The following is a 14,947-nucleotide window of genomic DNA, read 5'->3' as shown; positions in this document are numbered from 1 at the left end:
TTTTGCACAGGGCAAGTAAGCAAATGTTACAAAGCTGTACCTCTCCTAAGTGCAAAAATAATGATAAAGTGATTATTCAATTTATTTCTATATCTCTGTGTGTTTCAAAAATATATTCATCTGCAAAAACGACCACACTTTAAAGTCTGAATACAGAATTCTGTGCCATACATTTGCTTGTCACAACTGTGAAAGGCTTTTAGGTACTCTCTAATTCCTGTGCTTTTGATAAGAAGCTTAGTAAACCACAATTGGTGATAGACTTGAACATTACTGTCTTTGCTTTAATACCTTCAAAGTTCAGGCAATCAATAGCAGTAAAGAGCTGCACAAGAAAACCCTATACTTTTTAGTATGTGTAAGAAATTTTGCTTTTTAATGAAAATGGTTATTGCACATTACAGCTGATTACTAAGCAAAAGATATTAATAAAGTTTTTCTTCCATTTATTTTGACAGAAGTTAAAGCACCTCACTCAATCCTATTAATTTCACAGTTTCCTCCATTAATCATTCATTCTCATATATGACATAGAAACACTGTTTTTTTAATTGAAAAAAGTTTCAACTTTAATAGAGGAATATTATATTCTTTATTTTAAAATTTTCTACTTGGTAGTTTATTATGGACAAGTAAGAGAGGTGTGTTCTACATTCTTGATAACAGAAACAGAAACTGGGAAACTAATCGGAATGAAAGAGGGGATTTAATTAAACCCTTGAGCTACTGTTTTATGTATCCAATTCTTCCATGATTTTTTGTATTGTAGAAAATCATTTGGATATTTCAATCATCTCTCTGTCTGATAAACAGATTCTTCAGTTTCTTCATATTTACTAACATTTCATCTTGTAGTCTCATTCTGCCCTCAGTAAGACAATAATGAAGTAAAACCTAGATAACAGAATTCACTTTCTGTACAAAAAGAGTGAAAGCTTTGGATAAAAGAAAAATGAAAATTATTTCTTTTATTTTTTTACTCTTACTAGATACATTTGATGACTAATTACTCACACAAAAGCAGCACAGCATGTAATCAAGCAGTAGATTTATGAAACACAGAGAAGTTAAATGAATTCAGTTACATTTTTACATTCTATTTATATGCAAGGGTTTTTTTCTTTCTTAAAGAACACACAAAATAAAACTCAAACTATTGTCTATATAATACACACACACAACTATAGTCTCTAACATAATCTCTGGTTGTTAGGAGAATCAAATTAGATACAGTTTTCATTTTTTTTTATTGTCTATTTGTCTGATCTACAGTATAAAGATAACACATACTCTATTATTACTACCACTCGTGTTTGACACAATACATTCCCCAGTCCAGTACTAAAATATTTTATTTCTAAATTAGCATAATTTACCAAGTAATAGTTTCAAGCCAGTTCATTTACAGAACACTGCAGAAGAAAAACACTCCCTGACACTACACAGTAAGCTTTTTTTTTTTTTAACAAGCTAGCTTAGTAATATCATCAAGTCAGAACCTACCTAGGCGAAAGGTGTATTCACTACAAGACTTGACAATTCTGAAGTCAAAGCCTCATGCTTGGCCTAATCAGTGAGCTCAGGATTTCTTCAACAGAAGAGCAACATTGTGCTTTCAGTACCATGTCAGGAGTTGCTACCCTTTGAATATCAATTCGTTCGAGGAACAGAGCCAGAGATGAAGACAGGCAAAGAAAAGTTTTCTTTCTCATTCAGCTATTGAAACATGCAATTTCAAACCTGAACAGGGTGATGAAAGGATAGTGGTACCAATATATCAAACATGCAAAGTGTGGCTCCTGGGAGAGGGAATAGAAGTCCTGGACAGCAAGTGATACTGGAGGCCTGTTTTAACACAGTGCAAACTGGCTATGCTGCTATCAATAAACCATTTGAGTGAGCAGCATCCTACTTTTGGTACAGTTACGTTTGTGGAAGAAAACTTAAAGAGCCATGTCCAGAGCATAGCCTCTTGTCCTCCAGAACAACATTAGGAATTACTACCAGAAGAAAAACTAAACTACCGCTGAGGTTATGTTGATTTTTTGTCACAGCTGTACAGCAACACCAGGATCAGACAACACTTAGTCAAAGACTACCTTAAATTAATTCAATATCAAGAAAAGAAATAAATCTACAATTGAAAAACAACCAAGAGCCTAGTAACACACTCAGAATGCTGGCACTCAAGGATTGTATTAGTTATGATGTACACTTAATCAAACAGGCAACATCATGGCACAGCAAGCAAAATACTGTGCTAAAATCTATATTTCACAGTGTCAGCAGCACAGAAAGAGCATGATGCCGGAGGCCAGCTGTTAAGCATGGCTCTGCTAGCTGTAATTTATCCTTTTTCAAATTTGATAGCTATCTGAAATTTCATTCAGCTTCCCAGTAAACACAATTCATAGCCTGTATCTCTCTTCCCTAAGAGAGAAATCCACAGTTCTTATCACAGGATTTCCAAACTAGAGTACTACATTTTTGATGGCCAGATCTACTTCCAGCAAACACAGATGGATTTGGTGAATTCGGTAAATTTTGAGTGTTCACTCCTAAACCAGGATTTAAAATGCTAACCAAACCTCCACAGAAGCCTCACAGATTCAAACAGTAAAACAAGATACAGCGCTGACCTCACCAATGATAATTCTTGATTATTTTTAAGCCTTCACAATGGGAAGGTGGGGTAACAGTTAGCAGACCAGCAATAAAGCGAAATTTTTACAATCTTGATACCATTCTTGGGACTGCTGAAACAAATTTTTGACAGCCTCCATCCAAAACCAAACTGTAGCATATAACATGGCATCAAAAAATGCATGTATGCACAATCTTCAATAGTCAAACTAGGAACATTTTCAAAAAGAGGATGCCTGTCTGAAGGATAAACAAGTGCTTTCTTTTAGGTAAATTAAAGTTCAGTGATGACTGAAAGGCAGAAGGACAGAAGAAATGTTAAAGAAAGGCAAAAAATCTGTAAATATAGAACTGTATCTACTCTGAATAAAATAAAAAGCACATAACAAAAAACACAAATGCAAGCAACAGACCACAAGGTGCTTTCATTCCAGATGATCTCATTCAAAGTGGAGCATGTTAAAACTAACCATATCTGACAGAACTATGTATAAACAAAGTTACCAAATATCACCATTTATTAAAGTTGTATCACAGCTTATGCATAAAATTAATCAAGTTTTCAACAAAGACCTGTAAGATTTGTTATAATGCAACAAAACCAACAGAAAACAAGTAACCTTAGTATTTTATTAAAATATTCATTCTTAATTTAGTTCAGATCTAGGTTCCATCAGGCCATGAGTAAGGTGTTTTGTCTCCAAATAGGAAAAAAAACAAAACAAGCCTGACCACATGTTAATTTTAAGAAGTAAACAAGAAAGTCAGTTTCCAATTTTTATTCCCTGTTTATGGGATTTGGGAACTTACATCTACATTCTTTGGAAAAACTTTGCTAGTCAATGACGTTTCTCACTTAGTAGAGGTTGTAGCTAAATGTCAATTTGAGTAATTGTATGTATTTGCTGAATTAAAATTCTTTCTACAGCTTCAGTCTTTATTTTTATTAAATATGGTGTTTTTCTTCAGGAGTGTGGTTATTGCATTCAGCTCCATACATAGCCTCAGTCTGTTTTGCAACTGAAATCCCAAAAAATAACATATACACACTATCACAGCTCTGACCCCACAGCCAGTATAAAGAACAACATGTATTTAGTAAGAAGCATACCATACGTTTTGAAGATCTGCCCCACAATGATGGGGTTTTTTTCCTCCCCAGAGCCTCAAAAACAATGTTTCTGGAAATCATTGTCATTTGATTTAATTTAGCCAGGGCTGTCTTGTTGTGCATAGTTACAAGAGATCTATTACGTCTTTTCTCTCCCAATTTCTTTACAGTAAAAACAGCCTTATATCACTAACGAAGCGCTTCAAGGCAAAATATAGTAATGGGCAAGTAATCTTATAATTCTTACTATTAAAAGAAACAACAACAAAGAAAAAAGTAGAAAAAACCCCAGACACACATACACAAACCCAAACCCCAATCAAATCTCCACAATTCTGGTATAATTTTAGAAAAAGCAAACACTGCTAAAAATAGAGGCTGTTTTCCTTTCCCCCTCCCCAACTTAAAGCTCCAAGTGCCGCAACTAATGGGGATCTTTTCAATTTTTTCAGCTCTTTTTTTAAGCCTTTATTTATAAACAAAATCACATTTACTGCAGTCTTACTTCTTCACCCAAATTTAGTAAGAGTTATAAATTATTCCCATATAAATAAGTGCAGTATGCTTTTAATTTCTAGACAATTCCCTTCTGCAGCTGTATTCCAAAATGATACTACAGCTTTTTACAGAACAACCAGTGTAAGGATTTTAAATGTAATGACATGGACAGAAACTAAAGAAAGCCAAAGGATGTCAATTCTAAAAAGTTAAGTTTATCTAGTTGTTCAAGACATAATTAACCTTTACTGTAATTTGTCTATAAAGGTAACTTAATGGTCTTCTTTCTGAAAATATAGCTAAAAAGACATACCTCCTTACCAGGTCACACATCTGAATACAAATGCAATTATCAAAACATGACCTAGTTCTGAAAAGCAATAAGTAGAATACATTTTAAATGAGATTATATTATTAAACTCAGATAGAAAAAAGAACAAAATAGGAGCTTGGAAATATTGTTCCTCAGCTACATAACATTCTGCAGCGGTAAATATTAATTTGAAAATTGTTTCCCCTCTTTAACTATCTCACAACATCCTAGTTGTTGCTGGGTAAGAAAAATACCATTATTATTTTCAACTTACAGATTAATTGCAGTGACCAAACGCAAATACAATGTCCCTATATTTTGTAATGACTTGCTGTAAAATTAGTTTTCACTTCTATTCATCAGGGCATGACACAATGGGACATCTTATGCACCCAACCAATCTAACCTTCTGTATATATTTTTCTGATACTGTCTGCCATTTCCTGATGTAGAGACTGGCATAATGAGACCCCACCTGGGGTAATGCATTCAGCTCTGGGGTCCTCATCACAGGATGGACATTGACCTGCTGGTGTGAATGTACTCTGGAGTGAGTCCAGAGGAAGGACACAAAGTTGATCAGAGGGATGGAGCACCTCTCCTATGAAGCCTGAGAGAATTGGGATTGTTCAGCCTGGAAAAGAGAAGGCTTTGGAGTAACACAAATGCATCCTTCCAGTATCTGAATGGAGCCTAGAAGAAAGATGGAGAGGGACTTTTAACAAGAGTCTGTAGCGACAGGACAAGATTAATGGATTCAAACTGGAAGAGGGTACATTTTAGGAAGAAATTCTCCTCTGTGAGGGTGGTGAGCAACTGGAACAGGCTGCCCAGAGAAGCTGTGGATGCTCCATCCCTGAAAGCATTCACAGCCAGGCTGGATGGGGCTCTGAGAGTGGTCTAGTGAAACTGACAGAGTCAAGTAATTCACTGAAAGCCTTTAACATAAGACTGAAAATTTGCTTACATATTCAGTAGTTTAACACTCTCACAGGAACTTTAATGAAGATGAAAACAATCAAACATTTTTCTCAGGGTTTTTTTTCAACCCTGATGCAAAACAAAGCATCAAATAACTGAACATTTTCCAGTCATTCAGTGAAGAATGCCAAATACAAATATTTCTTCAGACTTTAGAAATATTCTCACTTCAAAATTTGAAAATAATTGATTAAAAACCCCTACTTACTAAACATAGAAAAATCTTGAAACCAGTTGCTCATATTTAAACACTAATAGCCGGTTAAAGTATTTCCAGTAACTTCAAGCCAAGGAAGGCTGAAAAACTATTACTTAATGATAAGAAAGCCTCCCAAAATTCTTACTGAGAGAATGAATGGAACAACTTGTTGCCACTTGTTTGGCATTCCAATAAAAGGACAAGTACTAGCATGACATATAGTATCAGCTGCAGGAAATTAATGACCTATTCACGTCATCTAGGTATTTTACAGATTTCACTTATTTAAACAGCCTTGAGTGTCTACTTCACTTCAAAGACATGACAGTCATTTCAGGACATAACTATCTGCATGAATTACCTAATCAAAGTTTCATTCTTCATCAGGTTGTCATTTACCTAAAAAAAAACCCCATTCATATCATTCATTCATAACATTCTGCCAAATCAACATGTTACATAGCGTTCTTAAGGAAAAGCATCTAAATAAATTTTAGAAGTTAAATGTAGAAAATTAATTCCTTAAAACATGGAACACTTCTCTTTTCAACAGATCATATTGGCAATAACCTGTGGAAAAGTAATTATATTTAAACTGATCAGCAGAGATGTAGAAATACAATTACTTGTTGGCGAATTCCTAAACTAAAACATACAAAGAAATTACTATCCTTAAGAATTGGTACAACTTGATTAAAATCCAAAACTATTAACAGGTTTTACTACACCAAAACATATTAAACAAAATTTTAAAATACCTTAGTAGCTAAATTTATATTAGCAGCTGATGTTTAACATGCTTCTAAAATATATTAGACTTTACTAATTATAGAAACCACAAGAATGCAACAATAAAAATTGAATTCTAAAGTACTTTGATGTCACTGAACAATCCATCCTTTATGAAAACAGCAGGGCAAATCATCTCTATTTCAGTTGAGATTTAGCTTCTCTAGCATTCTTTTAAAAAGTCTAACTCAACTTGGAACATTTTAAAGGAATAAATGCACCATGATTCATATTTATCAATATACTCCATAATCCCTAGGGATTCTTTCCAATTCAAGGTCTGTGATGTGGTACTACACAGCTGGGGTACTGTACTGTGTAGAGTACCCCAATTACTCTACTACCTGTCAAGAATTAACTATGCATGTTTATGCCATTCCTCTGATATAACATTCTCAGGTTAAAGTTACAATAACATATTTCAAGGGAGAGGTTACTTACCCAATTCATTAATAGTTGCTCTTGCTCTGGAGACAAAAGAACTAACTTCACTTGAGTGCATTTTTGCCCTTTCCTTAAGGTCAGCACCTGTAAGTGACATTTCATACATATTTAGCAAACTATAAACAGTATTGTAAATACATTTTTAAAAGTAAAATATTTCTTAATTTATAAAAATTTTAAGTCTACTTCTAAACAAGGAGTTTAAATTAGTCACGTAAATTTTCCACAGATTTCAAGGAAAACATGAGCTATTTATCAAGGAAAGACAAAAATAAAACCAAAAAGCCCAAAACAATCAAACAAAAATGAAATTATCCATAAAAATATTTTCAGTAAGTATATTCTTCCCAGTGACATTTCTTTTTCTCTTATTAAAGTATTTTATGAACAGTAGCATTTATGCTTATAGTTCATCTGTCATACTATTTTATTTTCCCAACTGTGTCACAAAGTCTGATAAATACATGTTTTTCATACTGTACTCTTGTAATTCTCTTATTGGTAGACAGTACATACATTGCATGGTTTTACATTAACAGACTATATGTCTAAATAAAAATGCTATGGTGGACCAATTTTTCAGTTCACTTTCCACTCATTTACTAATATTTATTTTGGAATAAGTTACATACCATAATTTTTTGTTTGTCAAACAAAAAGCCACATCTTGAAAATTTTTATCTATTTTTTCATGAGTATATAAAAATTAAGTTTGCTTTATAAGCATAGATATGGACATAAATGTGTTTTTAAACCCTCACTTACAGGAAAAGCTGACATTTTCTTTCATGAGCATATAAAAAAAAGAAAATTAACAGTAATAATAACAATAATAGCTAAACATAAAAGTCTATCTTTCTTATAGGTGAACAATACATTAAAAAGCCTAAACTTGCATGGACACATTTATTCTCTAAAGAAGTGAAATTGTCACAAGGCAACTTAGTGTGCATTTGTTTCATTTGGCAAAAATTAACCTACTGAGCTCCTTGCATGCCTGAAAAGGCTGAAAAAGACAATAAAAGAAAAATTTTTTTAAAAAAGGTGTATGTTTCTTTACCCTGAGAATACTATTCATTCAGGAAAATGCACTGAACCCAGATTAAGTGAAGACTGTAGCACAGAATTTTAAATTATGCAGTCATAGGTTTCATTTCACCTTCTAACTTTTTGGACTTAACTCATGAAAGGCCATCCTATCACCCTCTTCATCAAACATAGTTTTAGACATACTTTTGTTGGCAGCATTAGTTGTAACGTTAAACAACTCTAGGCTAGCTCTGTGAAAACCAGTATCTCAATCTGACATTTTCTGACAGACATCCAGCTGTTGCTTTAAAGTACCATGTCTAATAATTCAGCTCTACATCTTTCCTTCTTCTTCTGTCATAGCAAAGCTCCTCATTTAACTGTGACTTTTGTTCTCCTTTTATATATATCAATATAAAAACAATGAAGCATCAGTCCTTGCTGCATTTGCATATTTCCTGCTAAGTAATGTTAAGCCTAATTTACACTACCAGGTACTTCCCCAAAAACTTCCAAACAACCTTCTAGAATGTGCCCCAACTGACACAGTAGGACAGACCACTTGACCAGACAGTACAAAACAGGAATTATTACAGTCAAGCCTGCACTGCAGAAAAATTGCAACTGCTACCTTAGTAATTCACAATCAATGCATAAAAAGATCTTGTCAGGAACCCAAAAAGCAAACAAAATTTGCACCCATAAATCCGGATAGAACTCCAAATCAAATAAAACTGCAAGCAACTTTCACAAATCCATTTACATATACAGTTCTGGAGCCAAAAGGAGCTTTTGAAATGTCGTGTTTAAGAAGCTAAATGGTAAATTGCTTTAGAAGTCACATCAGCAAGGATGTGAATGAAAAAATATCATTTACTTGATATCAGTTAAAGTCTGGATCCAGCTTCTTCAACTCTGTTCAGATCACTGCCTATGTAAGAAAATGTATGTTTTATGTACAAAAACCTCTTTGGCTGTGCAATCTGACTCAAAATTTCCACACACTGAAATCCTGCTCACTGGGCATTCCCTTGAAAAACATTTTAAAGAAAATATCTAGCATTATTGCAAAGAAAATCTTCTGCCAATATAAGATTAAAGCCATTGTTAGGGTTTGATTTATTCAGACTAGAATATATGCATAGAAAAATGGACTCAACCAAAATAAACCAACTCTTCTAAAATAAAAAATACACTCTAGACTTCTTCCATCAGTTAAAATATACATTTCCTTGAAGACATTTATATAAATTGATTAAATATTTAACAAAAACCTTGTTTAAGAATGGATTAAAATACAGCTGCTAATCTGGAATAAACAATATGGACTACTGTAAAGAAATTTCAAGTACATAGCTGATCATAGTGCCTTAATCAACTTTTGTAAACGAACGCTTCCTTTTTTTTATGTGTTTCTCCCTCACAAATGTCAAGGAAATGGAAAGTGCCCTTTTCGTAGCCCTTTTTCTATTTTAGCTCTCCAAGGAACAGTAATAGTAACTAAAGCTTTTTCAGAGGGAAGAATTTTAGTCAGAAGCCATTCACTGCACTCCAAAAGAACATATGCCTTGGCATCCTCTGGGTCACAGGAGATGGAACTGCCACCAACTTAACACTTTTGTTCCTGTTATAAGATTTGACTGCTCAAAGAATTATTGATGAATTCTGACCCACATAGCAAAGAGCTGTTCACATATTCCTTCAAATCTGTTCTTAAGTCAGAAGTAGAAAAGGTTTTGTTTCTGAAGCTAGCCATGAAGGAGAATGCAAGCTGAACCAGAGAGTTCTGTTCTCAGATACTAAAACCAAAGACTGCCCTCCCTCACCCCAGGTTTTCTACTTCAAAGTAGCTGAAAATAGTCTTTGCTTAACTGCTGAGAGCAACAAAGTAGCTAAGGTTTTCAAACCACAAAAAGCCTGACACAACAAAACTGCGATTTTTTTTCTATGGGCCACAGCTGAAATCCCTGGACAGTTTGACCTATCTGCTCTCCCACATTCACTCCCAACAGACTCCAGTGACTCTACTGCGGGTCCATTCCTTCCCGCCACACTGAACACAGAACCCTCTAAGACGTCCTACCGGAGAAGGAAATGAGCAAACCCCAGCTATGAGGGAGCAGAGGCATATGAACTGTTACAGTTTTGAAGGAACACTGTAATTACGTCCCCACATCCATTCAGTTTGTACTGGAACATGAATAGTTGTTTTCTCCATATTAAGCTTCCTGGTATATCAATGCTTCGTCCCACTAATTGATTTTTATCCACTCAGAACAATAACAGAAGCTGTGATTTTAGGAGTTATGCTCCCCAGTTTTTACTTCACTGCTCCCAGCATTCTATGAATCACATTTTAAAGATTGTGAAATGCCATTTTCAAACTGCGAGGTGCTACTGCAGGACAAAAGAGAAGTGCAACAGTGAAAGACTACACTGACAGCAGCATCAACCACTCCTTCCTACAGCCATATTAGCATTCGGTCAGGTACTTGCCACTTGAGAATAAACTCTTCTTGAATCAACTTAATTCACAGAAGTATCACTTCAAAATTTACACAGAAAACTGGTAGAAGAGAACTTTCCTGATGACGTCCAATGAAAACCTGTGCTTGAAAAATACCAGTACAAGCAGCAGTTGTTTAGCGGTCAGCTGTGATCTGGTCTTTCCACATCAATTCTTGAAACTGATGTAAGGAAGATGCATGCTGTTCTAAATACTATCTACACTTGTACTGAGGTTGGTCAATCCAAAAGAAAATCTCTGTTGGATTTTGATCCATCACTTTCTCATTTTCCTCCTCCTATATTGGAAGAAAATAGGAAGGTTAGTTTGCTTGTGAACCAAATATGAAAACCCTGTCGTAGTAACTCTCTTTTGCATGGTTTCAAATATGCGGCTATTCAATGGTTGTCTGTAATACACTGTCAGTTGAGAGAATTATTGCAGCATGTGCCTGACTTCCACTTCACAATGATGCCAGAGAAAATGTTTATTTGAGAAAGCCAAGGGCAGTACAGCAAGATAGGGATATTGTTGTTATTCACCAGAATTTTCCACCTACACATATGTATGACAAGGATGGCTTTTAACTCAGAGAACACACCAAAGGAAACCTACTTTTACAGTGATTACTTTGACCCCATGCCTCCTGCCTTATTTGGATATTTTTGCAAACTTGCTAATCAGAATTTATATACTGTTGAAAAGCTGTATTTTGTGTTTGTAAAATACGTTCCAACTATAAGACTCACTTTCCAAATAATATAAATGCCTAGAAATCTCCTTGTACAACTATTCTATGCAACTTATAAAACACACCCCAAAAACTCTAAATGAAAAAAGGCATAAAATGTAATGGTTTATATGTGATACTTAAAGAATTTACCTTTATTCAATAAATACTTTGTATTAAAAAGTAGGTCTTTTAGAAAGCTGGCACACCAAAATTAAACAGTGAAGTTATTCTATCAAGTGCCTAAAGGCACTTGAATTGTCTTTTGTCTGAGAAGAGGAAAGGAAGTGGCACATGCACTGGCATTTTAGGTAGAATAAAGCATTAAATTCTTAGTGCAGCAGTGTTACTGTGTGCTTGCTCTTTGATCTTACCAAACACAGATCGACCAGTTCTGCCAATACACAAAAATTTCAATAAGGAGGTGACACTAGGCAGTATCAGAAGATACTGTCTTGCATACTATATCCTATTATTCTGTATCTTGCCAGCAACAGCTAAGAACACTGCAAACAGCAAAACACAAAGGCACCACCAATCCACTAAAACAAATTAAGGAATTTATGAAGGAAACTTACAATGCTTCAGCTAGAAGTACAAAACACACACTACCTCACCAATTAAAATGCTATGAATCCCTATGAACCCACATCTTATTCCAATACAATGCATATAAGCAGACAGTGAATTAATATTCATCCTTCTCCACACATACTGAACTAAACAAAATACTGAGGGCAAAGGGTCAACTTTAATATACATTATAGATTAACTTTAAACAACTGAAAAACAAATCCACTAAGGTACATGGAAATATCTTTATTTAAAAGCAGATGTGTGCAACTTCCAGAGAAGCCATTCCAAAAACTCCAAGAAATCGTCAGCAGAACACCAATAAACTTCTATGAGGTTAAAAACACCTCAAGAGGAAGCTGTACATACATACGTGAGGACAATATTTTAGTCATCTTACGTGCAAAACCAGAAAGAATTATCCACATTTCTTTTTCTCCAAATTTCAAAGAACTTCAGAAATAAAGGTTTTAAGCCCTGAAATCTATTTAGGACAACTTAGCTCCCAATTTTAAAACTACAGTACCTCATGAAATGTCACAGTTGAGATGGCCACATGACATGACGCTCAAGGTTCATGTGATAACAGCCAACTTTTATTGAGCTCCCTTTATACAGTTTTCGTAAACCCGCACAGTTGCCCCTGACTGAATTTAGCTGCCACTCGGCTTACTGGCCAATAGCTGTCTGCTATTGGCCAACAGCCTAAACTGGCTCCCTAATGGCCTAGACTGGCCAAGTTATATAATTAGGGTTATCTATAACTGTGAGGCCTCCAGGCCAGCTGTTAGCCACCACAGGTCCCCCTTTTTCTTTTTAAATACAAAAGCAGCATTTGTCTTCTTCTGCAGGGCCCTTGCAGACAGGATGACAAATGTCATCCAGAATAATGACGATGACACAAATAATAAACCAAAGTCAAATGAAGATCTTTACCCAACACGACATATCTAACCTTACCAGCCATTGGCTCATCCCACATACCTTGAAGAGATTTTACAAGCATATCTGGGAGCCATCAAGCACAGCTTCACAGTGCAGTATGCCCAGGCTATTTACATCTATGGCCTAATTACAGAAACTTAAGTTACATACAAGTCAACTCAAACAACTGTGAGAGATAACATTCAAAAACCTGTCAGGGGTAATGCATTGCTGTCTTGTTTCCACTACAAAATATATACCCTTCTACTCAGTACTGTCTTTCAAATGTCCAGTTCTTGAAGCTAAAGGAAGTTAAAGGCAAAATGTCATATCAAGGGTCTATATCCTTCTACTTTGTCTTGTCCTTAAACAGTTTGACTCTTCAGGTTCAAGTGAAGCAATGGGCAAACTTTCCCACAATTGCTAACAGCATCCTGCATCCGACAACAGTCAGTTTATTAGGCCATGACTGAGAATTTTAGGAACATCCAAGGCTTTCATGGGAGTACCTGCCATCCCCACACCCCACCTTCTTTGTTTTTTAAACATGCATTTTGTACCGCCATGGGCATGCTCGACAATGTCTTCCTTTTAGCTACTACTGTAATTACATTTTCTTGTACTCTTTCCAGCAGCTCATACAAGAAAGCTAGATGTTCTCATGCTACTCCATTTTTCTACATACAATTCCACAACTGCTGTTTAATAAAGCCTGGTTACTTTTAAACATGCATTGTGATATTGTTCAGCTGTCTTCAGCACTCATTTGTGGTACATAAATTGAGTTGGACTGAATTAAGTTCAGGTAAAGACCCTACCTGTAGTGGTAAGGCACATTAATTTACTGCTTAACTCTTTGATGACATATTTTTTCCAATAAAATTTGTAGCTCTCACAAAAAGAAGGGAGTTATATGTTAAAAACATTAGGGCAGATACTAAAATGAATTTAAATTCAGTGACAATTTTGTTACTTTCTCAATTACCCTTTGCAGATGCATTTAATAGATGCTTTACAACCACACATCTGATACATGCAGACCATTAGTGCATGTTCAAATTTAACCAGAATTTTTTTAATTTAATAGTATTCAGTGAACCTTCTCTAACTGAGTCTGAGGAGCTGCCCACTGTAAACTTTGCCAATCAGTTTATCTGACATTTGTATCTTACTGATCTGAACTTGCTGAGGCTGAGAGAGATCCACTGCTGATGGCATGGATTGTGATAGACAGTCTATCAAAAAGAAGAAATAGCTAATGCTGTCCATTGCAGTCAAGGAGAAAATAGTTCACATATCAGAACTCCAGTGATGTTTTAGTTCTTTGACAATTAAGGCAATTACTGTAAAAATTCAGTTCAGCTTTAGTGTTATAGGTAAAGAGATTCTCCTCACAGGTAACAGTGTCAAGGCAGCTGTTTCATGTATGTTCAGCTGCACAGTCTGGTCCAGGTGAGTTGATGATAGCATCTTACAATAAATAGTTTGGGTTACCTAGATTAATACATGTGACTTTCAGGTAAAATTTTGTTAATCGGCCTCATTGATAAAAAACTCACTGGATTCAATAATCCTTTAAGAAGTCTTAGATTTACATCCAAGATGAATGCTGGCTGTCAGGCAGGAGTAGAGTCGTTTTTTTAATAGAGTCATTTAAAAGGTTTCAATACTCATGCAGGCCTTGCACTAGTCAATCATAATACGTATTTGTATATAATGCCACTTAAATGTTTTCAGGTTATCAGTATCCACTTCTGTTCTCAGCCTTATGAATTATAATATCAACATAATTCAAGCTATTAAATTCAGAAGGGTGTTCAGGACAATAGGCACCTATCCCATTGTGAACAGTAAAACAACACATTCAACAAAATAATAAGCACCACTGAACAAAAATACCTACAAACTGCCTAAATGCTTACCATCACCCAGGGTCTGCCATAGCTGGGGAGCCCCTTTTACTAGCAAGGGGTTAGAAAGCCCCTCCTGGGAAAGGTCTCCAAGCCTACCTTGAAAAAGGGGGTCCAATTTTTATTAAGACCAAATTTACAATGCAAAATGACTTCTTTTCATTTTTAGGACAGTAACTCCTGGGTTTGATGGCATACTTCCCCATCCAGCCAGGGCCATGGCTTGGCAAGAGCCAAGACCTTGGCGGGGAGGTTTTCCCTAACATATCTTAAAAACAAACCTCTATTAATATCTAT

The 14,947-nt window shown here is 35.3% G+C and overlaps 1 protein-coding gene across 3 annotated transcripts in view; it reads right to left on the bottom strand.

Annotated features, from left to right (window-relative positions):
- AUH (AU RNA binding methylglutaconyl-CoA hydratase) overlaps positions 1 to 14,947 on the bottom strand; it is a 111,862-nt gene that overhangs the window by 61,511 nt on the left and 35,404 nt on the right. For all 3 annotated transcript variants that reach the window (XM_038124197.1, XM_038124196.1, XM_038124195.1), the window contains exon 4: positions 6,976 to 7,062. In XM_038124197.1, coding sequence (XP_037980125.1) covers positions 6,976 to 7,062 — 87 coding nt within the window. The remainder of the gene's footprint in view (positions 1 to 6,975; positions 7,063 to 14,947) is intronic.

Source organism: Motacilla alba, chromosome Z (assembly GCF_015832195.1).
Source record: "Motacilla alba alba isolate MOTALB_02 chromosome Z, Motacilla_alba_V1.0_pri, whole genome shotgun sequence".
Classification (NCBI taxonomy): Eukaryota; Metazoa; Chordata; class Aves; order Passeriformes; family Motacillidae; genus Motacilla; species Motacilla alba.
The sequence above is the reverse complement of the archived record's forward strand: the minus strand, read 5'-3'. Positions and strand labels throughout refer to the sequence as shown.